This window comes from Heterodontus francisci, chromosome 6 (assembly GCF_036365525.1).
Source record: "Heterodontus francisci isolate sHetFra1 chromosome 6, sHetFra1.hap1, whole genome shotgun sequence".
Classification (NCBI taxonomy): domain Eukaryota; kingdom Metazoa; phylum Chordata; class Chondrichthyes; order Heterodontiformes; family Heterodontidae; genus Heterodontus; species Heterodontus francisci.
Genome location: NC_090376.1, coordinates 97,799,628 through 97,825,365, shown reverse-complemented (window position 1 = coordinate 97,825,365; position 25,738 = coordinate 97,799,628). Strand labels below are relative to the sequence as shown.

Below are 25,738 nucleotides of genomic sequence, written 5' to 3'. Positions count from 1 at the left end.
TAAAGTACAAGAAAATATTGAAGAATTTTAAACCAAAAAGTAGAAGAATAATTTAAGAAATCGTAGGATAGTTGCAAAAAGTCTTATGGATGATGGAAGAATGGCAGAGGTTTCATACGGGTACTTGGCCTTGGTTTTCATAGAAGAGTTCATCGGAAGGAATGAGATGGGAATTGAAGAGCACCCATTAGTTAGGGTAATATAAATAAGCAAATAATGGTGAAGTAGTACTGAGAAAATTGCTGGCACTCAAAGCGTTTAAGGTATATGGTGCTGATGGCATGCATCCTAGAATGCTCAGGAAGTCATCAAGAAAATAACAAGAGCTGCCCATAATGTTTTAAACATTCTTAGAATGAATGATGTGCCACAGAATGAGAGGGTTGCAGGTGTAACAACAGCTTGCATATATCTACCACCTTGAACATAGAAAAATGTCCCAAGGTGTTTCACAGGAGCATTTATCAAACAAGCTTTTACACTCAGCTACATGAGATAACTAGGACAGGTAATCAAAAGCTTGGTCAAAGAGGTAGATTTTGAGGAGCATCTTAAAGGAGGAGAGACATAAGTAGCAAAGTGACAAACTTTGGGGAGGGAATTCCAGAGCTGAGGGCCTAGGCAGCTGAAGGCAAGGACATCAGAGGTGAAGTGAAGAAATTTGGGGATGTGCAAGTGGTCAGAATTGAGGGAGTGTAGGTATCTTGGGCGATTGTAGGGCTGGAGGAGGTTACAGAGATAGGGGAGTAGCTACGGAGGAGTTTGAAAATGAGGATGAAAATTTTAAAATTGAGACTGTTCTGGACTGGGAGCTACTGCCCGTTTGCAAGCATAAGGAGTGGTGGGTAAACAGGACTTAGTACGAGTTAGAATATGGGCAGCAGATTTTTGGATGAGATCAGGTTTATGGGCAGTGCAAGGTGGGAGGCTGGCCAGGTGAACATTTGAATGCTAGGGGAGACAGTGGCATAGTGGTATTGTCACTGGACATGTAATCCAGAGCTGCAGACTAATGTCCTGGGAACCTGGATTCAAATCCCTCCAGGGCAACAGGTGGAATTTAAATTCAGTTGATGAGTAAATTGAATTAATCTATTAAAATCTGGATTTGAAAGGTACCATGAAACTACCATCAATTGTTGTAAAATCGCACCTGGTTCCCTCATTTCCTTTAGATAAGGAAAGATACACTTGCCATAGAGGGAGTGCAACAAAGTTTACCAAACTAATTCCTGGATTGGAGGAATTGTTTGTTCTCTGAGGCAAGATTAAATAGATTGGGCCTTTATTCTCTGGAGTTTATAAGACGAAGAGCTGATCCCATTCAAGCATAGAACATTCTTACAGGGCTCGACAGGGTCGAGGTCCAGTAGTCTAGAACCACGGGACGCAGGCCATTTAAGATTGAGATGAGGAATTTCTTCACTCAGAGGTTGGTGAATCTTTGGAATTCTCTGCACCAGAGGGCTATGGAGGATCAGTTGTTGAGCATGTTCAAGATTGAGATCGATTAGATTTCTAGACATCCTCATTATCCCTTTCATCGTGCACTGTCCCTACTACCTGACATACCTGTGCCTGCTTATCCTCCTCCCGGCGATGATATTGTTTCAACATATTGTATGACACAGCAGATTCTTTTTCTAGCGATCTGGGGTATCAATCAAATAATTGACTTCACCAATTCTTTTGACCACTTTATATGAACCACTGAACCATGTGATTCATTCTGTAAAGGCAATAATACTGATACCTCATCCTCTGGTTGAAATGTTAAGGTCTTGGCATGCTTGTCTGCCCATTTCTTCATGGTTGTTTGGTAAGCTTTCAGGTGTTCCTGAACCACTTTGCAGGCTCCCAGAACATGGATACATAATCTAGCACAGGAGATTCGGCCCTCTGTTCTAAAAACTTTTCTTTGACCAGTTTTAGAGGATCTCTTATCTCATGTCCACACGCTAATTCAAAAGGACTAAAACTGGTAAACTCATTAGGTGAATCCCTAGTGGCAAACAAAATAAATTCTAGCCCTTTATCCCAATCATGGGGATTTTTGGGACAGTATGCCCTGATCATCGTTTTGAGGGTCTGATGGTACATTTCTAAAGCCCCTTGTCTGTGAGTGGTATGCTGAGGACATTAACTGTGCTTTACCCAAATTATTCATAACTTCCTGGAAAATTTTAGACATAAAATTGGAACCTTGATCCAACTGAATCTCAATCGGTAATCCAATCTAGTGAAGAAGTGGGTTTACTTCTCTGCCGCTACCTGAGCAGAAATTGTTCTCCAGAAACTGGCCTCTGGGAACTGAGTAGCCATATCCATGGCAGTGAGTATATATTCGTGTCCGGCATTTGCTTTCAGTAAAGGTCCTACACAGTTTACCAACACCCTACTAAATGGCTCCCCAAAAACTGGTATGGGAATTACAGGTGCCGGTTTTATGGCAGGTTGTGGTTTTCCCACAATTTGGTACGTATGGCATGTTTTCCAAAATTGCACCATGTCCTTGGAAAGACCTGGCCATAAAAAATGTCGACCTATATGTGATTTGGTCTTCCGGATCCCCATGTGTCCCGCGATAGGAATTTCATGGGCAATCCTTAATATTTCCCGGTGGTATTTGGGCGGTATGACTATCTGATGAACAGCCGTCCATTCTTCATTTGCAGGTCTGAGGAGGTTTCCACTTCATCAGAATCCTGTTTTTAATATAGTAGCCTTCTGGAACTCCCTTCGCCTCAGCTCCAGTTAGAGCCGATTGTGCCACTTTAACTCTGGATCGGCTTGCTGAGCCTTGATCAGAGAAGGCTTATTTAACATTTCCTTCAGATGATCCAAATCCCCAAAGAAAGTTTCAGATATTCGACTATCTGTCTGTGGTGCCAATTTGACCTCGAAAATGGCAATTGTTTAGCCATTACTTGGATCACTAGACACGAAGGAAAAAATTCCTGGAACCTTTTCCTGCAACTGTTCTGTCTCTTTAACTTGGTTTTTCCATGACGACTGGAGAAGCTACTAGCTTCGCTCTGGCCAAATCATTCCCCAGGAGTAGGTGAACTCCGTCTACAGGCAAACAATGGACAACTCTTACAATTACCGTTCCAGACATTAGGTCATACTCCAGATGCACTCAATACAAACATACGGGTATATACTACTCCCTGCCGATACCGTTCAATAAAACCTTGGCATTTAGTGTGCGCTCTGGTGGAAAAGTTATGCTTTGCCCCACCAAAAGTCTTTGGATGGCTCCTCTCTCCCGAAGTATAACTTTGGGTTTACCTGCCTCACTTGAGAAATAAGGAGTTACTTTCCTTTTGACAAGATTTCCCGATAACTCTTGAGTATCTTGTTCAGGTCCCCCACGCATTCAGCTGTTTTTGTACTTGGCCGTGCAGCTGCAGTCAGAGCTCCAGCCTGATCTGTCGTACTCTCGGTCAGAGCCCCTTTTTCTGCGTTGGCCTTGTGCACCCCAATAAGGTCTATGGGTTTACCCCGCAACTTCCAGCCTTCTGCATGAAGATGTCCCACCTTGTGACAATGGTAATCTTTAGGTTTTCAGACTCACTTCCAGAATCATCTTTTCTGGCCGGGGTGTTCCCAGCTGTCCCACCTTCTGCCCTCCCACCTTCTGCCATCGTGACGGACAAAGTGGTTGGGCTTGTAAACAAGCTCATAATCATTGATTTCCGCTGGCTATTGAAACATTCTGGTTCACTACAGTGGTTCTTATGAACGGAGGGAGTCAATTTTTAAGTTCTTCCAGGAGAATTGGTTCTGAGATTCTCCTATGTGGCCTCTACCTTTAGTGCCCGTAACCAACGATCAAAATTAATTTGCTTTACTCTCTCAAATTCGACACTAGTCTGCCCAGGTTGTCTCAGGAGGTTCCGAAATTTCTGCCTATGTGCTTCAGGGACCAACTCATAAACAGCGAGAATAGCCTTTTTTGTCACCTAATCGGCAGAAGCCTCCTCAGAAAGCATGGCATCAATTTCATGAGCTTTGCATAAGCATTGTCCAGCGTTCCTTCAGCCACTTCATCTTGTTACGATCAGGTGAAAAAGAGGTCTAAGGGTCCCTTTCGGCTTTCACCTGGTCTTAGTGTAACAGGGTTTAATTTTAAACACACCGTGTTTTTAGCTCCCCCTTAGTGAATCCTTCTTCACTGCTTTCCAATTATAAAGCAAAGAAACCAGCACAAACATGCTTTTTTAGGTTTCAAAGAAGAAAAGTTGAAATTTATTTAACTTAAACTCTAATTAGGTTAATGCCTACGGATACACACCGTGCCCCACACTAGCATGCATACACAATACACACATGCAAATAGGTTCAGAAAAGAGAAGAAATACAGTGGAAAAGTTTGAGGCAATATCTGAAGAGTTTTTGTTAGGGATCTTAGCGCTCACTGGAGTCCTTGATTGTAGGTAGATCTTGCTTTATGTTGGGGTCCAGTATCCTTCTAAAACCTTGATCGTTGTAGGAGACTTATCTCCCTTGGGGTTCATGTGTTTTCAGTGGATTCAGTTCCGTGAGAAAGAGATGGGAGCAGACAGGAGAGGTCTTTTCAATCCAGGAGCATGGCGCTTTCTGCTGGCTTTCAGTTCAAAACTGGACAATTCAGAAACCAAAAACCCAGACTGCCAAGCAGGTTAGTCATGTGACTTGCTGGTTTGACCACGCCAGTTTTGGAGCAGGGGATAGCTCTTTTGTTTCAGCAGTTAATATGCAAAAATCTCTTACCAGCCAGGGACCTGGCAACCCCTTGTCGCACGCCTCCTCTTCCCAGTTTCAATTTTTGAAATTTAATGTCCATGTGGTGAAATTAATGTGCCTCATTCTTGGCAGGTGGGGGCCTGCATGGCAATCTGTTTGGCTGTCTTTATTCAAAAGAAATGAAAAATGCCTCTACGCCCCTTTCCTCAAACTTTGGGAGAGCTTGTACAAATTTAAGCAGCTTTCCACACTGGGCTGGAGTCAGGTGTTTACTCACCAGAACTTTCCTTGGAGCCATGGCTATTCTTTTGATTTAATTCCAGCCTTTTAACTTGAAAATCCCTTTCTTCTCTTTCTCTTTGTAATGCTCTCACATTTGCACTTTGCTTTCTGTCAAGTTCAGGTTTTTTCATTGTCAATTCTCTTTCCTGTTCAATCTTAATCCTTTTTTTCTTCCTGCTCAAGTTTTATTATTTTCAATTGCAACTGATTCAACTGCACTACTGTCTGGTTTGCCTTTTTCTTCCAATTACAAATGGTGTGCTATTACCTCAATTATGTCTGCTTTCTTTGCTTCTGGTTTAAATTCTGAACACTAACCTTGCTGCCAATTCCTTTCGTCTAACCTTGGTTAAGTTTCTCAAATCACTCTGATGCATCCTCCTTCCTCAGAAAGGTCGTAACAATTGATAGATATTCCAGTAGTGTAAACTTGAATGCACAAGGAACCTGTTTTTTCCTTTACCTCTTTGAATTATTATTACCCCACTTACAATTGCTTGTTGTTGGATTTTGGGTTATCCCGCACAGAGCCCCCAATTATATTTTTCGACTATACACAAGTCTCAATATATTTAAAAAATATTTACACAGCTACTGATATAGTCAATCATATAGTCTACTCTTTATCCCAGAATAAAATACACCGACCAGGTTTCTTGAATAAACTGATAATTTTATTCGTTATCAAAGAAGACTTATCCAGTAATGAAGCAAAGCATTAACACCCAGATTGAAATATGCACGTTCCCTTTTTAAATTCCTCGCCCCCCCCCCCCCCAACCCCACACACACACTGAAAAAAAATAAATTCTCTCTGCAGAGGTCTGTTACAAAAAAAAAAACCCAAAAAGATATTTTGGCCAAATACTTGCTCATTTTTGAAGAAAAAAGAAAGATATGGAAGGAAGTCAGTTGTTCCTTTTGGTCTGGCATCTGGGTCTCCAGAGACAGGTCACTGGGATCTTTTCTAAAGCAGTTCTTTTTCAGGCAGCATTGAAAGTTAATCTGGCGGGTTTTTCTAGCTTCTCAGGAGGGATGCAGCACCAGGGATTTTAGCTCTCCCACACTGGATCTTTGCAGCATTTCTTCGAAGAGGAAAAGGTTATCTGGATATCTTTTTTTTCCTTGGCAGGCAAAACGCCAATTGTCTTCAAAACAGTTTACACCCTAACTGAACTGAAAACAATATCCAAACGCCAGTCAAAACGTCAACTCCTGACATCCATAAACCTTGATATGTGGCTTCTCTGTAAGCATCTTCTCCAGGTCACCCAAGGCTTCTATTTATTGAGCTTAAAGCGCATGATTTTCAGCACAGGTTGTTTTCAAACAACATCTCAAATGTCCTTTCAGTGAACTTGGTAAAAAGAAAATCCATGGAATCTTTTCAGTTTTAATGCAAGTCCTCACAAAAAAGTACGAGAGTAAAAAAGTGGAAGCATTGTGCAGAAAAATGGTATTAAAGCAGAAGATCAGCCACGATCTCATTGGTGGAGCGGGCTCGAAGGGCTGAATGGCCTACTTCTGTTGCTTATGTTCTTTTCTGCCATCCTCACCTGGTCTGGTGACTCCAAACCCACAGCAATGTGCTTGACTCTTAGCTGCCCTCTGAAATGGCCTAGCAAGCCACTCTGTAAAAAGGGCATTTAGGGATGGGCAACAAATGCCTTGCCAGCGATGCCCACATTCCATGAAAGAATAAAAATAAGTTTAGTCTAAAGCAAACAAAGGCACAATAGTTTTGCTTTTCCCAATATTTAATTGAAGGAAATTTCTGCTGTTCATTCATCTATGTTCAAGAAGGAGGAAAGGAATAAACCCAGCTAAGTACAGACTACCATAATACTGGGTAAACTTCTGGAGCCCAGAATGCAGAACAAGATTAATGTTCACTTAATGATGTGGGCTAATAAAGAATAGTCTTGACTAGATGTATTCAAGAAGTAGAGTGGATGTTATATGTATGGAATTTCAAAACACCTTTAATAAGGTGCTGCAGAGAAACTTGTTTGTAAAATTAATCCATGGTATTAAAGGGAGTCTGGTAGAACTGACAGGATGTAGTTGTGGTTAATGACTGTTTTTCAACCCTGGGGCGGGTGGAGTGGTATTACTCCTGTTCCACTGATTCGTGTTGGTGGCATTGCTTTTCACCATTCCGTTTGTATAAACTGTGTGTATTTGTACATTAAACTTTTCGCAGACAATGCAAGCAGCTTCACAAAAGCATTGGTAAGTTAGTGGATTTGGCAGAACTATGCCAGATGATATTTCATGAAGTGAAATGTGAAGTGATACTTATTGAATAAGAGAAGTTATGTATGCTGAATGATTGATTGAAAAGTTTGAAAAGATAATGGGTGCACCAACTTGGTGTTCAGACCTTCAATTCTTTGTGGAAGGACAAGTTGCAGCAATTTTGAAACAAAAATCTGTAGGATAGTAGGTTTTATAAATCGGGACATAATGTACAATGCTAAACAGAGGCACACCATTGCTTCGGCGACAGTTAGGATATTGTGTTGCATTCTGTGTAGCTTGCTTTTGGAATGATATCAAGACCACAGTCAAGCTGCAGGAGAAATTGACCATGTTGATAGTGGGGATGAGAGACCTCAATTATACAAGACCAGAGAAACTAGTGCTCTTCCACTGGTTGGTTAGTCACTAACTGGAGAGTTTAGAAAAAGAAGTTTGAGCACATCAAATGTGCTGGTTGGAATCTGAGATGTCAGCAGTCCATTGTACTTGAAGATCAAAACTCTTGTTTGAAAGAGTTGTTTGTATTATCTTGCTTCAGTTAGTATAACATGCCTCTTAATTCTGTTGCCACATCAGGACTTGAAGGACTGCTGAAATGTTGGAGCTGCAGTCTGTTGTATGTAACATTAAACTCAAATCCTGTCTGCTTGTTGTGTGGTTGTTGAAGTTCCCATTCCGTTTTTAAAAATATACCCAGCGACACAGCAATTGGGAAGTGCGATTGGTCAGTTGGTTGGGCACTGAAACTAGTTTTGATGTATTGTAGTTAAGTACTGTGATGAAACACGCTAAAGTCAAGAATGTTTTAAGGGCAAATAAAAAATGAAAATATTAAAAAAACTAAATCTGGAGAAATGCGTACTTGAATTCCCATCCTGAACTGACCCAAAGAACGTCAAAGTAATCACTTTTAGCGATGCTTCACAGGCTAATCTTCCTGATAGACAGAATATGCTATTTGTATTTTATTCTGCATCTGCTTTAACATATACAAAAGGTTGCCTTTAAACTAAAAGTTAAAAAAAAAATTGAATTGTGAAACCAATCAGGTGTATCCCTCCAAGGGCAGCACTGTTAAATTTTTCAGAAAGAGGTTAGTTCACTCAAACTATCATTTTTTAAACAATAGTAACTAAAATAACAGTTAACACTACAGGGGTCAAATAAGGGGACAAGTAATGTGCAGCAGCCATCAGTCACAGAAGACATTATGCAAACTGGTCAACAACACGCGATGCTCGGGTGCAAACTCTTAACTCAAAAGTTCAGGCAGCAGTTGGGAAGAAAGCTACAATCTTCAGCATCCTGAACCCGTAGGCAGCATTGGGAGAACCTTCCCTCCCCCATGTCACTGTCTATTTTTATGGATAGCCCCCCCCCCCCCCCCCCGGCCAAGGATCAATTTATTCTGTAAAATTTTGTTTCGATTTTGGTTTCAAATATTGTAATAAATAATATGGCATCCTACTTGAACAGTAGTTGACCTGAAGTATGTGACATTTGCAAGTAATATAGACATCTGACTTGATACTTTTTTAACGTGAAAGTATATTTTCAGATTGTAGAAATTCCCCTTGCATTGACCATTGTATAACAAGCTATCTTGAGCTCTTTTTTTTTCCCTCTCATGCACATACACACTCGCCTTTGAGTTTGAAGTTGGACTTGAGCACGTAGGTCCCTATTTTCTGTTGGTCCTGATGACGAAACTGTCAACATTTGCTGTCATTATACCACTGAAACTGAAACATTCGGGAGTCTGCAAATGCGCAGAATAATGCAGAAGCCCAGAAGTTCCTGTCAGTGCTTCCATGCACCTCCAGAGGATGCACTGTTGAGGTTCCCCAGAGTGCAATGCTGAAGAAAGCAGTGAATTGATGTAAACTTCCACGATCAGACTGTTATTCCGCTTTCAAAACCCTTGAAAAAGTTGCACCTTCTTGTAACTTGATTTTTAACGGCGTACTAAGTCTGTAATTTAGAGTAAAAGCCCTCGCTGGCCCTGAAAAGCTAATTTTATATTTGTGAAATATTGAATTTCTGCATTATGATAAATATTAGTTTTAATTTTTTTCCAAGTGTATGATTTATCTTCCGTCTCAATCCAATCAATCATTTATTTTGCAATCTGAAAACTTGAAATATAAGTGAAGTTTCATGAATGTTTTGAACCCCCAGGTTTGCTGTTTTGAGAATTTTTAGAAATTCTTTCATGGGATATGGACGTTGGGGGCAAGGCCAGCATTTATTTACTCCCCTAATTGTTCCTGACAAAGTGGTGAGCCACATTCTTAATCTGCTGCAGAAAGTTGATATACCCAGAGACACAGCAATTTGGAAGTTTGATTGGTCAGTTGGTTGGGCACTCAGACGGGAGCAGATGCTAGTTTTGATGTATTGCAGTTAAGTACTATGATGAAACATGCTAAAGTCAAGAATGGTTTAAAGGCAAATAAAAAATGAAAACATTAAAAAAAACTAAATCTGGAGAAATACATACTTGAGCTCCCATCCTTAGCTGTCATCAATGTCAATGCTGCCGAGCTTCAGAGTGTCTTTGAAGTGTTTTATTTGTTTTCCCCTGGAATGCTTGCCATTTGAGAGTTGAAAAAAGAGGGGGAGATGGCTTTCGGCCATCCAGACACCGTGTTCGGTCCAACGGAGTTGGTTTTGCAGGAGTTTTGCCTGAATGCTTGTGAAACTGGCTTCAAGAAGGACGCCTGTTTGGTGCTCCTTCTATTTGAATTTAGAGGATGCATTGCCAGTGGAATTTCTGTAGCATTCTTATGTGTTGCTAATGTACCGTTCAGGTCTCAATGCAGTACAGGAGTGTGGAGACAACAATTGCTCTGTACACCATGACTTTTGTTGACTTGCAGAGGTCTTTGTTGTCAAACACTTACTGCCATAGTTTGTCAAAGGCTGAGCTGGCGCAGCTGAACTGGTGTTCGATCTCCCAGTCAATGGTGCCTTTTGAGAGAGGTGGCTGCCAAATTAAGTGTTCGACATATTCCAAATGTCTACTTCAATGTTGAATCATCGAAAGTTTACGGCACAGTAAGAGGCCACTTGGCCCATCATGTCTGTGCCAGCCGAAAAACGAGCCAGCCAGCCTAATCCCACTTTCCAGCATTTGGTCTGTAGCCCTGCAGATTTTGGCACTTGAGCTGCATATCCAGGCACCTTTTGAAATGGGTTGAAGATTCTGCCTCTTTTAGGCAGTGAGTTCCAGAACCCCTCCCCACTCTCTGGGTGAAAAATCTTTTCCTCATCTCTCCTCTAATTTTTCAACCAATCACTTTAAATCTATGCCCCCTCGTCACTGATCCCTCTGTTAAGGTAAATCGGCCCTTCCCATCCACTCTGTGGGTTGATATGAGTTTTGTTTTGGTAACATTCAAGGACAGGCTGAGCCTCTTGTATGCAGAATTGAAGAGATCGAGAGTGGCTTACAAATCTGGTGCAGAGTGGGCGACGACACTGCAGTCATCGCAATCTATACATCATGTATGTCCATGGTGGTCAGTTTAATGTTGGCGTGGAGGCAACCTGAGGTTTGAGAGTTTTCCATCTAGGCAGTATTTAATGCTCTCACCAGAGGGCAGCTGATCTTTCATGAGGTGAATAACCACTATCAAGTAGATTGTAAATAGTATGGGGAGTATCACAAAGGCTTGCTTGACCCCGGTCTGGATTTTGAAGGTGTCTGTTTCAGATCTCCCATTCAAGACAGTTACAGTCATATCATCATGGAGCAATTTCATGATTGTGATGAAGTTTCTTGGACATCCAAATCTTGAGAGCACAATCCACAGAGCCTCGCGATTTACTGAGTCACATGCTTTGGTCCGGTCGATGAATGGGCGGCACAGTGGCGCAGTGGTTAGCACCGCAGCCTCACAGCTCCAGCGACTCGGGTTCAATTCCGGGTCCTGCCTGTGTGGAGTTTGCAAGTTCTCCCTGTGTCTGCGTGGGTTTCCTCCGGGTGCTCCGGTTTCCTCCCACATGCCAAAGACTTGCAGGTTGATAGGTAAATTAACTTTTATAAATTGCCCCTAGTATAGGTAGGTGGTAGGAAAATATAGGGACAGGTGGGGATGTGGTAGGAATATGGGATTAGTGTAGGATTAGTATAAAATGGGTGGTTGATGGTCGGCACAGACACGGTGGGCCGAAGGGCCTGTTTCAGTGCTGTATCTCTAAATAAATAAAAAAAAATGCAACAAAGAGTTCCTGGTGTTTTTCTCATGATTTTTCCTGGATTTGTCTGACAACAAAGACCATGTCAGAGGTTTTTCTCTCAAAGGTCTAAAGCCACACTATATCTATGGGAGGATTTCCTCAGACATAGGAAGTAGGCGATTCAGGAGAATGTATGTCAGGATTTTCTCTACTATGGACAAGAGGGAAATAACTCAGTAGTTTCCACAGCATGATTAATCTCCCTCCTTGAAGATAATTACAATTGTCACATTCCTGAAGTCGGTGGTGCAGAGTTATTTTTCCCCCCAAATCCATAGGATGAGTGCATGTGTGGAAATGAGCAGAAAGGCATGGCACTATGCTTGATGGGAAATATAGCCAAGTTAGGAATAGTAGCTTTGCTGAGCTCTGATGAAATGATTTAAAGCTTGAGAAGCTGCAATGAAATAGTTAAAAGTAAAGGCTGAGGGTGTGAGATCGTATAAACTTACAGGCACTGGTAATTGCAAGGACATTTGTTCATTCATGACTTGATTGTGTGACTCCTTGTGGTTTGGAACAAATGGATTCCTGTGAGACGTGCTGGCCATCCCCGTGTGAGTGATGATAAGGAATGAAAGGCCACGCTATCACTGTATACTGTTGCTGCTTGGTGTTACTTCATGATGTGACTTGATAGAGATTACAGGATCCCCGGACTCATGACAATTGTGGGAAGCAAAAGCAGTATCTGTGGGAATCAAAATCAGTATCTTGTTTCTAACCCCTCTTCCTTTGCTAATTGTCTTAATGTCTGTTTTCTTTTAATCTTGCTGATGCAAAACAATATTATGTTAGTGACAAGTATGTATTGAGAATGGAGTGTATTATAACCTCAGTAACAGATGTACTGCATGTCACCATGTGGGTGAAGTCGAATTGTACTGCACTGATTGGTTAAACAAGGAGGTGTAGCATGAATCTTAATGTATAAACAGTAGTACCTGTATCACAAACTTCACTTACTCTGGGGGGACCCGACAGACTCTGGTGGAGTCCGTGCCGCTGTTCTCAGAGTAAGTCCACTGGTGACTGCGCAATAAAGTAATTGATTTTACCTACACATCTGACTCGGTATATTTACTGAACCAGACTGAAGGCAACAAGAACTCAGATTTACACATGGAGTCTTGATATGAGCAAAAGCTGACCAGCTTTGAAGTTCTCAGCTGGAATACCATCCAGGCTGCATGCTTTTTGTTTTTGTCCCATCGATAGTGGTTCATCTTTGGATTCTACCACAAGGTAATGGGGGAGTTAACCTGAAGAATATCGGCTGCTACTGTGGATTGAGTTGTTGAAAATCATCTTTCCAGCATTGACAGATGGCACTATCATCCTTGAGAGACACCATCCTGTGAGTGAAAGGGATTTTGTCATTTGATCTTTGTGTATAGATGGTCTTGGTGGCTTCAGAAGAGTTTTGCATGTCATAATGGTCAGCATATTGTTGGACCTCGCGGACTTTCTCTTCCTGTAACTTTTCCTTTATCTTCCGGCCACTTGTCCTTTGTCTTCCGGATTTGTCGTTGGGAGTCAGTTTTGAGCTGTTGGAATGCTGCCTTCTTGACTTGTGACCATGTTCATCAACGATCAAATAAGTTGCTGATCTATCCAGCAGGCATAAGTTCCCTGCATGGGTTGAGTGATACAGACGTCACTTAGATCTTTGATTTGAACGCTGATATAATCCGGGAGGTGCCAGTGCTTTGATCTAATGTACTTCCATGTGGTTTTGTATTTGTCCTTCTGGTAGAAGAGGGCGTTTGTTAAAATGAGACCATGCTGAGTACCCTTTGTCAGCAGGAGGACGCTATTTGCATTGGCTTTTCCCACCCTGTTTTTCCCAGTGGTTTCTCGCCAGACATTGAAGTCATGGCCAACCCTGGCATTAAAGTCCCCCAGAGGATGTTTTCTTTTGGGATGGTAGTGAGGACTTCATCAAGGACAGAATAGAACTTTTACTTAGCATCTTCATCGGAGTCGAGGGTCAGGGCGTAAGCGCTGACGACGATGGCATATTGTTTCCAGCTGAGCTGTAGCTGAAGTGTTGAGTCTTTTAATTTTTGCAGTTGGGGAGTTCTGGCAGTGCATCCAAGATCATATTCTGAATGGCAAAACCAGCTCCGTAGACACAAGGGCCACTAAGCCTTTCTTTTCCAGTGGAAGTTGTATCGTCCTGCTTGTTCCTTCTGCTGCTCCTCCCTAGGGAGGCGAGTCTCACTGAGGGGGTCAATGTCAATTTGGAGTCTTGATAGTTCATTTTGATTGCAATTCTTTTTTCTGGGCTGTCACTTGAGATTATCCATGACTGTTCTAACATTGCAGGTTGCAAAATTTAACGTTTGTTTTCTTTGACTGTGAGGGTGGTGATCCTGCAAGGTGTGGTTCTCCAGCCAGGAGAAAGTGGGGCAGCCTATTTTTTGGGCACCTTTTGTGGCCACCCTGTTCACACTATGAAAAGTGAGAGTGAGAAAAGGTTACAGATTGACGCTGCTTGGACTCAGTGCTGGAGAGAAAGGAAACATCTAAAATTAAATGGGTTGATGCAAGTCATCAACTATCTGAATGTTTTCCAAAAAGAAGTGCATGTATGGGGAACTTGGTAGGGATCCTAGAGGGAGGGGTGTCTTGCAATGTAATGCTTTATACGCAGAATGGAGGTTTTGGACTTTTTGGGAAACTTTGTACAGATCACCTTTTTTACTTTCGAGAGAGGAGAATCTTAATTGTATATTGTGTTAAATGTAGACAGGTGGTGGGCATTAACTGGGCATTCACGAGCTAAAATAGACACAGACGAAAACTGTTGGGTTAGAAGGTGAATGCCTAAATGTGTAACTCTAAATATAAAAATGTGTATGGATTAGCTCCAGTTCTAAACTTCAGCTATCTTTCTGGAATGAAACAGAGACTTGTATTCTTCTGAAGGGGTGCTGCAGTATCAGTGCTATCTTGCTGCTGAGATTTTAGATATTCAGTGGGCTGAATTTTATGGGCTGTGCAGAGACGGGGCAGCAGGGGCGGGGGGTGGGAGGGCCTGTCTCCTTCCCATCGCACCGCAATTTAGGTGGGGGCGTGTTAGGACGAAGAGAGCCTTCCTGCCCAGAGGCTAATTGAGGCCTTTGAGAGGAGTATTAACAGCCACTTAAGGGCCTCTTCTCTGCCAAGTAGGCAGGTCGCCCAGTGGAACGAGGCAATCTCCTTCCTGTCTTTGCGGTGGGAGGGGGGATGGAGACTCTCCTCTGTTAGCAATCTGTGGCCCATTCAGGGTCCCCGCAAACCAACAACACCACCCCACCCAATCACCGGTGCCTGCTGCACTGGCCCCAGCGACTCCACCTCACTTAACTCCGGTCCAGGTCTTCAGCGCTGGGCCTGGGTCTGAGGCCTCATGCAGAATTGGCAATGCCCACCGCTTCGGGTGGTGCTGCTGATACTACTGGGCTGCTGGTTCTGTGATTGGCCGTCAGTTCTTGGAGACAGGGTCTCTGTCTTTAATAGGATGGGAATCCCGGCGTTGTGCTGTTAATTGGCCTGACGATGTAGAATTGTGGCGGTGGGGCTCAAAATGGCTGAGGCAGGATTCCCCAGGCCTTTTCGGGTTGGCGCCGGGAGCTCCACCAGCGCCATAAAATTCAGCCCTCTCTGTTCTGGTGGGTATACAAGATGCATTGGTAATTCGAAGAATAGATCTTGTGGGGTTTTGCAAAACGTCATTCTTTAATCATTATCACCAAGCTAACTTGTCATTCGTTACATTGCTGTTTATGGGACATTTTGTGCAAATCGGCTGCCTTCAAAAAAAGCGACCGCAATATCTGTATTTTCGTAAAGCTTTTGATATGCCTGGAGATTATTAAATGTGCTATATGAATGCCGATTCTTTATTTTTAACTAGGTATCTTTCTCCAGAAGGAATTGAAGCCTGTACCACTTCCACAAAAGTTGATATAAAGGATGTCATTGGCATTGCACTAAATGTAAGTGACTTAAAGGCTGATTTTCTATTGATATTTACCTGTTTTTATTACATTGTGGGATTGATGTGATTTTTGTCAATTTTTGTTTCAACTGTGCTTGTGTGTTGCTGTAAATGACATTCGCCACATGCTTTCACTTACATTCTTACCTTCAATATCATTTATTTTATGTCCCATATAGTTTAATAAGTATAATATACCCTATCACATTTCTTCTCTGGAGAATATTTGACTGCAGCAAGTTGTTAATTGAAGTTTATTGCTGGTATATTTTAGGACATTAATGCAACAGTATGATATGTACTGATTTTTGAAGTGCAGAAATAAGAATTTGTCTTTTTTTGGTACTTAACCAGTTGACTATCAGATCCTTCTGCCTTTTCTGACTAGACACAAACTATATATTAAAATTTGATGCGTCTGCTGCATCTGTTGATCTATAGATATTTTCAGAATTAGAACTATGCTACATTACATAAAATTGCCACTACTTTGTCGTGAGAGGATGTCACTGTGATTGTGCAGTCTGGCAAGCTGGTTCCTTACTCCTGTTCCTAATTTGCATATTCCCAAAATTTTCTCAATGTGTTTTGAAACTTTTTCATCTATTTTTTCTGAGAAATTGCAGTTTGTGTGTGCTAAGAACAAGTTTGAACAAAAATTCAACTGGTGTTTAACAGAAACCTGGTTGCATTTCTTCATTGCATCATCTTTTTTGTCAGTTAATGTTTTAAAGGCCTCAGCCTCTACCAAAATCTTGGGCTTCGACACAGTACTTTTAACTCAAAAGTTTAGAGGTTTCAGTCACGTATATGCATTCTGAGAATCTTCAAGCATGAAATCTGTGCATCAAGAGGAGTTAAAGGCTTTGTCCACTTATCTTACAAGGTGTATAACTCTATGATTCTATGATTTGAGAGTTACTTTTTTCCCAAAAGCCTTCATAAAATTCAACCTTCAGCTTCCCTCCAAGTTTTACTTTGGGCAAATGATGAATTTTACATAAATGTGTTATACTTGTGCTTTTCTGTGGTGAACTGCAACAGTTAAACAGAGGCAACACGTGGGAACAGTAACAAATTGTGTGTTATTGGTTGAGGGGCATTAAGGCCTCCTGTCATCATATGAGGTTGGATCATAACATGGTAATTATGCACTTTACAAAATAGCAACTAAGTTCCATGTTTTAAAAGGGAGTTCATCTTTTAGAGGAGAATTTGCATTATGTGTATCCTGAAGTAGCCCTCTGACGATAAAACCAAGACAAGTGCCTAAAGCAAGTATGTGTTTTTCATTCTTAGAACCTAGAAAGTAAGTGTGTTTGTCTCTGAAGGCTTGTAGAGTAGCTAGTGGAGTGCATGTTTCATAGCATTACTTGGCAGGATTAAAACACAGCAGTAATTGTCTTCACTGGAGGTATAAGAACATAAGAAATTGGGACAGTTGTCTGCCATCCAGCCCCTCGAGCCTGATGTGCCATTAAGATGATCATGGCCGACTCTTCACCTCAACTCCTCCTTCCAGCCCAATCTCTATCATCCCTTGATTCCCTCGAGTCTAAAAATCTCTCGATCTCTGCCTGTAATGTACTCAACGACTGATCATTCGCGCCCTTATGAGGTGGAGAATTGCAAAGATTCACAACCTTCTGATTGAAGAAATTTCTCCTAATCTTGATCCAAAATGGCTGTCTCATATCCTGAAGCTATGCCCCCTAGTTCTAGACTCTGCAGCAAGGGGAAAGATCCTCTGAGAATCTACCCTGTCAAGTCGTCTAGGAATCTTTTGTGTCATTCTTCTCATTCTTCATTATTAACTCCAGAGAGTATAAGCCCATTCCACTGACACTCTCCTCATAGTGTTATAATCCTGTAGTTTTCTTTACTTTTCCAGGAAGTATGCAGTCTGCCTTGAAGGCTGTAAAAGGATCAGTCCTACTTTGAGTCAACAAGCTCCAGAGACTGAGAGTCAAAAGATGCATTGTGGTTGCCCTGGATAGAAGACTGAGGTTAAATATACATTGTTGTGATTGACTGTTTGAAACTAGCTGAAAAACTGGCCTTTGAGACACAGGCAGTTGGGCCAGCATGTACTGAAGGACGAGAGCTCTCCATTGCTTTATTTAAACCCTATTTATTATACTCTCAGAACTCTGAAAAGTCAAGCCAGATTTTTTCTTTTAAAGAAAAACAAATTGATCGGTGTTCATCGTTGGAAAAAGGAAGATGGGCACCTAGGCGACTGGAACTAGACGACTGACCTGTCCTACTGTTGAACTTTTTTTTCCCAATCGGACGCCTGTGAGGACTTCATGCAACCTTGGACTGTTCCACATTGGAAGATTCCACTTTGGCAGGAGCTTAACTCTGCAAGGACACTAATTTTTCTATTTTAAATGTTTATATCTTTTGTGTTCAAGCATTTAGTTTTTAATTACACAGTTAATTTATTGATTTAAAGACACCTAGTTTGGTTAGCCTCATTTGGGAGTTAATAGATGACCAGTTTTGCTGTGGTTTTCTTTCATTTGAAAAGTTTCAAGTGACATGTTAGGTGATTAGTGGAGGGGCAGGACTGAATCAACAGTGTGTTTCTCCCACCGCAATCAATCATATATTTTGATTAAGGACTTTGTCTTGAGTAGTTGGTCGTAACAATATCCCCTCATCCCTGGAATCAATCGAGTGAACCTTCATTGTCACCCTCTAAGGTATGTCCTTCCTTAGTTGCAGAGTCCAAAACTGTATGCAATAATACCGAAGTGGTCTCGTCAAAGCCCTGTACAAGCGCAGTAAGACTTCCTTGCTCTTGTACTCCAACCCCCTTGAAATAAAGGCATATGGAGGATTTGTCTTCCTAATTGCTTGCTGTACCTGCATGTTCAATTTGTATTTCTTGTACAAGGACACCTAAATCTCTCCGAACACTAACGTTAAATAGTTCCTCAACATTTTAAAAAAATATATATATTTTTATATTTTTCCTTCACATTATACTGCATCTGCCACCTTCTTGCCCACTCACTTAAACCATCTATCCCTTTGCAGGCTCTTTCTGTCCTCCTCACAGCTTGCGTTCCCACCTAGCTTTGTATCATCAGCAAACCTGGATACATTGCACTCTGTCCCTTCATCTAAGTCTTTTAATATAGATTGTAAATAGCTGAGGCCCCAGCACTGATCCTTATGGCAGTCCACGAGTAACAGCATGCCAACCTGAAAATGACTGGTTTATTCCTACTCTGTTTCCTGACCAATACTCGATCCATGCGAATATTACCCCCGCTCCCATGAGCCTTCTCTTCTGCAACAAGCTTTTCTGTGGTACCTTATCAAATGCCTTCTGAAAATCCGATATACTGCATCCAATGGTTGTCCTTTGTCAACCCTGCTAGTTATGTTCTCAAAAAACTGATCTTTCAAACACTATTTCACTTTCATAAAACCATCTTGATTCTGCCTCATCAAATGATTTTCTAAGTGCCCTGGTATCACTTCCTAAATAATGGATTCTGGCAATTTCCTGATGACACATGTCAGGCTAACTGGCCGATAGTTCGCAGTTTTCTCTCTTTCCCTCCTTTCTTAAGTAGTGGAGTTAGAGTTGCTGATGAAAGGTCACTGACCTGAAAAATTAACTTCTCTCTCCACAGATGCTGCCAAACCTGCTGAGTATTTCCAGCATTTCTTGTCTTCATTTCAGGCTTCCAGCATCTGCAGTATTTTGCTTTTATTATATTATTGTGTTACGAGTTGCTATCTTCCAATCCACTGGATCCGTTCCAGAATCGAGGGAATTTTGAAGATCACAACCAGTGCATTCACTAGCTCTGCACCTAGCTTTTTACAACTCGAGGATGTAGGCCATCAGGTTCAAGGGATTTGTTGGCTTTCAGTCCAGTTACTTCATTACTTTTTCTTTACTAATATTTCCTTAAGTTTCCTCACTCTCATTAGATCCTTGGTTCCCCACTATTTCTGGGATTTTTTGTGCCGTGTACTATGAATCTAGTCACAAAATGTTTGTTTAATGTCTCTGCCATTTCCTTATTCCCCATTAATTTTTCCTGTCTCACCCTCTAAGGGACCCAAGTTTACTTTTAACTTACTTGTAGAAACTGTTATCTGTTATATTTCTGGCTGGTTTACTGTCATTGTATATTCTCCTTCAGCAATTTTTTGGCAACTGGGTGGTTTCGGGTTGTGTTTTAACCTGTGACTTTGCAGTAAGTAGTTTTGAGTTAATGTTCCTCTTACTATGCTGCCTAGTTAAGTATGTGGTAAATTTCTAGCCGTGTTTATTTTGTTATTTTTGTTTCTTGTAAAAACTGCCTCCAAGAAGTGTCATGTGCCTTGTATGGATTTGTAGGGCGAGTCATATGTTTAAAACATATTAAAGTAATGTTGATTTCACAGCCTTTCCCACGAGGAATATGGGTTCTTCCAGGTGAATGGGAGTGACTTTTCACTCTTAGCGAACATGTTTGCTGAGGTTGACTGAGTCAAATTCTACTGAAACTCAGTCACCTGCTCTCAACACCTTTAGATCCATATTTGTCTATATGGAAACTGTAATGTTCAAACAAAAAGGGGGAAAATCAAGGCCAGAAGTAGAGATGAATAGCTAAGAAAAGCAAAATATAGAAGGGGGAGAACCAAGAAATGTAATACACAAATCGTGAAAAGGCAAGAAGGATGGAAAATACACAAATATGAAAAAGGGTTGAGGACTTGGATCTTGAGTTCTTTCTGGAGTTCTTTTAATTTTGAATCAATGAGAATTTTGAGGAATGGGAAAAAACACATTAGATTCAATAAGCCTGCCTCCCTCTTTTGGGATTAATCAAGCACCTCTGGCCACATCATTCAACCTTTCAGCTGTTTAGTTGTCTCTGGCTCCATTTGTATTGTCTGCTTCGGTGACCTTCCCTGGTAATTTAACAGATGCCTTGCCCTTTGGGTGGAAAAAGTTTTGCCTGACTCATACTTTTAACTTCTGTCTTCTGGTATTTGAATCCTTCATCATGCAAACTAGTTCCTGGATCATTTTTTTCAGCTCCTTTCATAACGTTGCAAACTTAAAATTAGGGTCATCATGGGCTCCTCTAGTTTTCTTAACCTTGCCTTATAATTAATTTAAATATTTGATACCCAGCAACCCCTTTGCTCACTGTCAGACTGGAGAAAAAGATTTTTTGGCTGACCGAAGAAATTATTTTTTTTTTTGGAGTCCAGCACATTGTGGTGCCTCACTTGATGAGATCACAGGTTCAGAGAATTGAGCAGAGGCCAACATGCCCAGTCTGCAGCACGCAATTTTCCTATGTTTTGTTTCAATGACTACGAGGAAAGGAACACTTAATTGTGCTTCTGTACTGGGAGTACAGTGCCTTGTGAAGCTTACTAAATGCACTTTTCATGTCTGTGTTTTGAGAAATTAAAACCCACTTTTTGAAAGTGAACATTTTGCAACCTGTGGTTGCTGAATTTCCAGAATCTCTTCACAATGCTATTTACAGAATGTGTTAAGTTATGCTACATATGCAAGTTGTTTTGAAGAATTCCAAATGTAAAAGAATACAAGTCTTTGTTTCAGTGTGTAGTGATCTAATTGAAATAAATATTTTGTTCTCAGAGTGATTTAAGAGCCATTGGCAAGAAATTTCTTCCAAATGAAATCAACAGTGGACGAGTGGAACAGGTAAGGTTAAGAGTAGAGTACTTCCTTAGATGTATATGAGAAAGTGTGGCTTATGCAATTTTTGTTACAAGGTCAACTTATTCCCATGAGTTTCTCTTTTCTCTCTTTCCCCTCCCCCCCACCCCCCAGTGGATAGTATTTTCTTGTCATATCTCAGTAATGATCCATTGACTGTAATATGTTGAGTCTTGTGCAAAGTGTTGGTTTACTAATGGCTTTGTGTTGGCACCTCCTTTATATGTTGTTCATATCAGGTAGAAGATAAGTTAGAATACAGTAAGAAACCCAATACATTTGTGTGTGTTTGTGTACATTATAATATAAGAAATGTATAAGCCAGTCTATCTCAGCATTGCTCATAACAAATTTAGTGTTGCCTTATAAACATAGTAATATTGTACTGTGTAATGTATAATACGCGCTCATTGTTCCTTGGACCAAGTCCAATTGTTCAGCAAAGTTAGTCTCGGATTATATAGGAATTGCTGGATGAGAAAAGACCCAAGGTCTATCTAGTTCACTGACTACCATCTTGTAGTAGCATGATACAATTACAGTGGAGTTTTCAGCATTCCGCAGGTTCATCGACATTTAATTGTTTTTTGGGTGTGGTTGGCAAATTGGAATATGTTTGAGTCTCTAAGAAGGTGTAGCATCTTAAGTTTCTTCTATACCAAAATTTAATATCTGTGGTATGATGCCTGCTTGTACCAAGTACCAATTATGCTAGGAGAGATGTTACTTGAAAACCATGGTCACATTCAGAGGTTCTAATATTGAGATGGTAGTTACTTAGTGCTGATGGGAGAGGCAGATAAGTCCAGGTTGCTGTTGCAGAATTAATGGTCATGTGTTGAAGTATGAAGCTGTCAAAAAAACCAAAGAACGTTGATTTGCTGCTTGCTGGCAATGGATAGGAAGAAAAATAAGCTTTTTGGTAATGCAGTAGTTTTTCTGCACCTGATGACCTTGATGGTTTTCTCATGCACAGTTCCATGGGCCCTTGTAGGAAATCATCCTTGAAGAAGATTACTAGCCGGCTTTATGATGTCGGGGCGAAAAAGGGAGGAACCATGGCTGAGTTGGATTGTGCCCTCATTAACATTCTGCGTCTGCCCTTTCAGCTGGATGGTAATAGTTTCTTGGCTGAGAAAAGTCACCTTGATGCAGGTGACCATCCTGGTCTGTATTGTTGAGCAACTCATTGTGTCAATCCAAGAGACTTCAGTGGAACTTAGAAATTGCTGGACGAGAAAAGATCAAGGCCCATCTCATTCACCACCTACCATCCTGAATGGTGATAGTGATAATTAGAATTGTTGCCTAGTCGGAACAATTGGTCTCTATCAAGTATTCCAAAGCAGGGCCAGACATAATAGAAGGAAAACCCCATTGTTGCAGAGCTTTAGAATTCATTGGTCCAAAGTCACTTTTTTTTTTCATCCCAGGTATGCTACACTTATCACATGTCTCAAATAACTCATGTTCTGTGTGCCAAAATGTTAATCTGGAAAATAAATCTATCTTATTTACATTTGAATCACCAAAGTATTGTACGGAGGGTTGAATTTGTTACTTAAGTTTTGCGTTCCGGTTTCTGTACATTTAATATAAATCTGGAGGGAATTGAGACGCTGGAAGTGGATGACTGTCCATAAAGATAATGGGTAGATTTGCTGTTCGGTTGTGCTGATTTTTTCCAGGGCAATTCACTTGAAATCAGCCAAACCAATGCTGAAGATTGAGGCATTTCAAGCGCACGTTATTCCGTTGCAAATTGACTTTGTGATTTTTTTGCACTGGTTTGAAAAAGGTTGTGTTGGAAACTGGCCCTTCCCACTTAAGTGGTAATGTCCCAGAATGAATTAATCAGCATGGCGAATTTCCACTAATTGTTCTTATTTGTGGCCCTTTGAAGCTTTTATTGTGTATGCAAGGGCACAAATAGGCATGTTCTTCTTTGGCCTCCTTATCTCGAGAGACAATGGGTAAGCGCCTGGAGGTGGTCAGTGGTGTGTGGAGCAGCGCCTGGAGTGGCTATAAAGGCCAATTCTAGAGTGACAGGCTCTTCCACAGGTGCTGCAGAAAAATTTGTTAGTCGGGGCTGTTACACAGTTGGCTCTCCCCTTGCGCCTCTGTCTTTTTTCCTGCCAACTGCTAAGTCTCTTCGACTCGCCACACTTTAGCCCCGCCTTTATGGCTGCCCGCCAGCTCTGGCGAACGCTGGCAACTGACTCCCACGACTTGTGATCAATGTCACAGGACTTCATGTCGCGTTTGCAGACGTCTTTAAAGCGGAGACACGGACGGCCGGTGGGTCTGATATCCGTGGCGAGCTCGCTGTACAATGTGTCTTTGGGGATCCTGCCATCTTCCATGCGGCTCACATGGCCAAGCCATCTCAAGCGCCGCTGACTCAGTAGTGTGTATAAGCTGGGGATGTTGGCCGCCTCGAGGACTTCTGTGTTGGAGATACGGTCCTGCCACCTGATGCCAAGTATTCTCCGGAGGCAGCGAAATGGAATGAATTGAGACGTCGCTCTTGGCTGACGTACGTTGTCCAGGCCTCGCTGCCATAGAGCAAGGTACTGAGGACACAGGCTTGATACACTCGGACTTTTGTGTTCCGTGTCAGTGCGCCATTTTCTCACACTCTCTTGGCCATAGCAGTGGAAGCCTTTCCCATGTGCTTGTTGATTTCTGCATCTAGAGACAGGTTACTGGTGATAGTTGAGCTTAGGTAGGTAAACTCGTGAACCACTTCCAGAGCGTGGTCGCCAATATTGGATGGAGCATTTCTGACGTCCTGCCTCATGATGTTCGTTTTCTTGAGGCTGATGGTTAGGCCAAATTCATTGCAGGCAGCCGCAAACCTGTCGATGAGACTCTGCAGGCACTCTTCAGTGTGAGATGTTAAAGCAGCATCGTCAGCAAAGAGGAGTTCCCTGATGAGGACTTTCCGTACTTTGGACTTCGCTCTTAGACGGGCAAGGTTGAACAACCTGCCCCCTGATCTTGTGTGGAGGAAAATTCCTTCTTCAGAGGATTTGAACGCATGTGAAAGCAGCAGGGAGAAGAAAATCCCAAAAAGTGTGGGTGCGAGAACACAGTCCTGTTTCACGCCACTCAGGATAGGAAAGGGGTCTGATGAGTCACCATGTTGAATTGTGCCTTTCATATTGTCATGGAATGAGGTGTTGATACTTAGTAGCTTTGGTGGACTTCCAATCTTTTCTCGTAGTCTGAAGAGACCACGTCTGCTGACGAGGTCAAAGGCTTTGGTGAGATCAATGAAAGCAATGTAGAGGGGCATCTGTTGTTTGCGGCATTTCTCCTGTATCTGACGAAGGGAAAACAGCATGTCAACGGTCGATCTCTCTGCACGAAAGCCACACTGTGCCTCAGGGAAGATGCACTCGGCCAGCTTCTGGAGCCTGTTTAGAGCGACTCGAGCAAAGACTTTCCCCACTATGCTGAGCAGGGAGTTCCACGGTAGTTGTTGCAGTCACCGCGGTCACCTTTGTTTTTAAAGAGGGTGATGTAATTGGCATCGCGCATGTCCTGAGCTACTGCTCCCTCGTCCCAGCACAGGCATAGCAGTTCATGTAGTGCTGAGAGTATAGCAGGCTTGGCACTCTTGATTATTTCAGGGGTAATGCTGTCCTTCCCAGGGGCTTTTCCGCTGGCTAGAGAATCGTTGGCATCACTGAGTTCCGACTTTGTTGGCTGTATGTCCAGCTCATCCATGACTGGTAGAGGCTGGGCTGTATTGAGGGCGGTCTCAGTGACAACATTCTCCCTGGAGTACAGTTCTAGGTAGTGTTCAACCCAGCGGTCCATTTGTTTGCGTTGGTCAGTGATTATGTCCCCTGATTTAGATTTGAGGGGGGCGATTTTATTGATGGTTGGCCCAAGAGCTCTCTTAATGCCATCATACATTCCTCTGATGTTTCCGGTGTCTGAGGCCAGCTGAATGACTGCATAGGTGTTGCCATGTTGGGCATGTTAGTGAATTTATTTAATATTTAAGAAGAAACTGACCAGTGCACACCATTGAAACTAGTAAATGATTTTGTACAGTTTTGAAGCCATTTTCAGTTTTGAAATCAGGTTACTGACAGGTGGTAGACTGGACACTGATTTAAAAATGCTTATATTTTTTGTGATAAAATCATTTCAGCTGTGTTCATGAAACTGCACCAATTTACCATACTTAAGTATATAAAATTTTTGCAAGGGGTAAAAAAAAACTGCTTTTTAAGTGCTGCTTGTTTGCATTGATTCATCTTTTGGGTGAGATGTTAGTGAGGCCCTGTCTGCCCCCTCAGATGGGTGTAAAAGATCCTGTGGTACGATTTCAAAGAAGAGTGATGTAGTTACTCCTGGTGTCTTGGCGAATATTTGTCTCTCAATCAACATCACAAAAAACAGATTATTGGGTCATGAAAATAAAAGCAAAACTGATGTTCACTTGGAACACTGCAGCGATCCCAGGGCAGAGATGTGAGCAGGGGGGCATGTTGAAATGGCAAGCAACTGGA

The 25,738-nt window shown here is 41.8% G+C and overlaps 1 protein-coding gene across 1 annotated transcript in view; it reads left to right on the top strand.

The window, feature by feature from the left end:
* tdrd3 (tudor domain containing 3) overlaps nucleotides 1–25,738 on the top strand; it is a 193,968-nt gene that overhangs the window by 13,030 nt on the left and 155,200 nt on the right. The window contains 2 exon segments of the mRNA XM_068034428.1: nucleotides 15,416–15,497; nucleotides 21,132–21,197. Of these exon segments, the coding sequence (XP_067890529.1) occupies nucleotides 15,416–15,497; nucleotides 21,132–21,197 (148 nt within the window).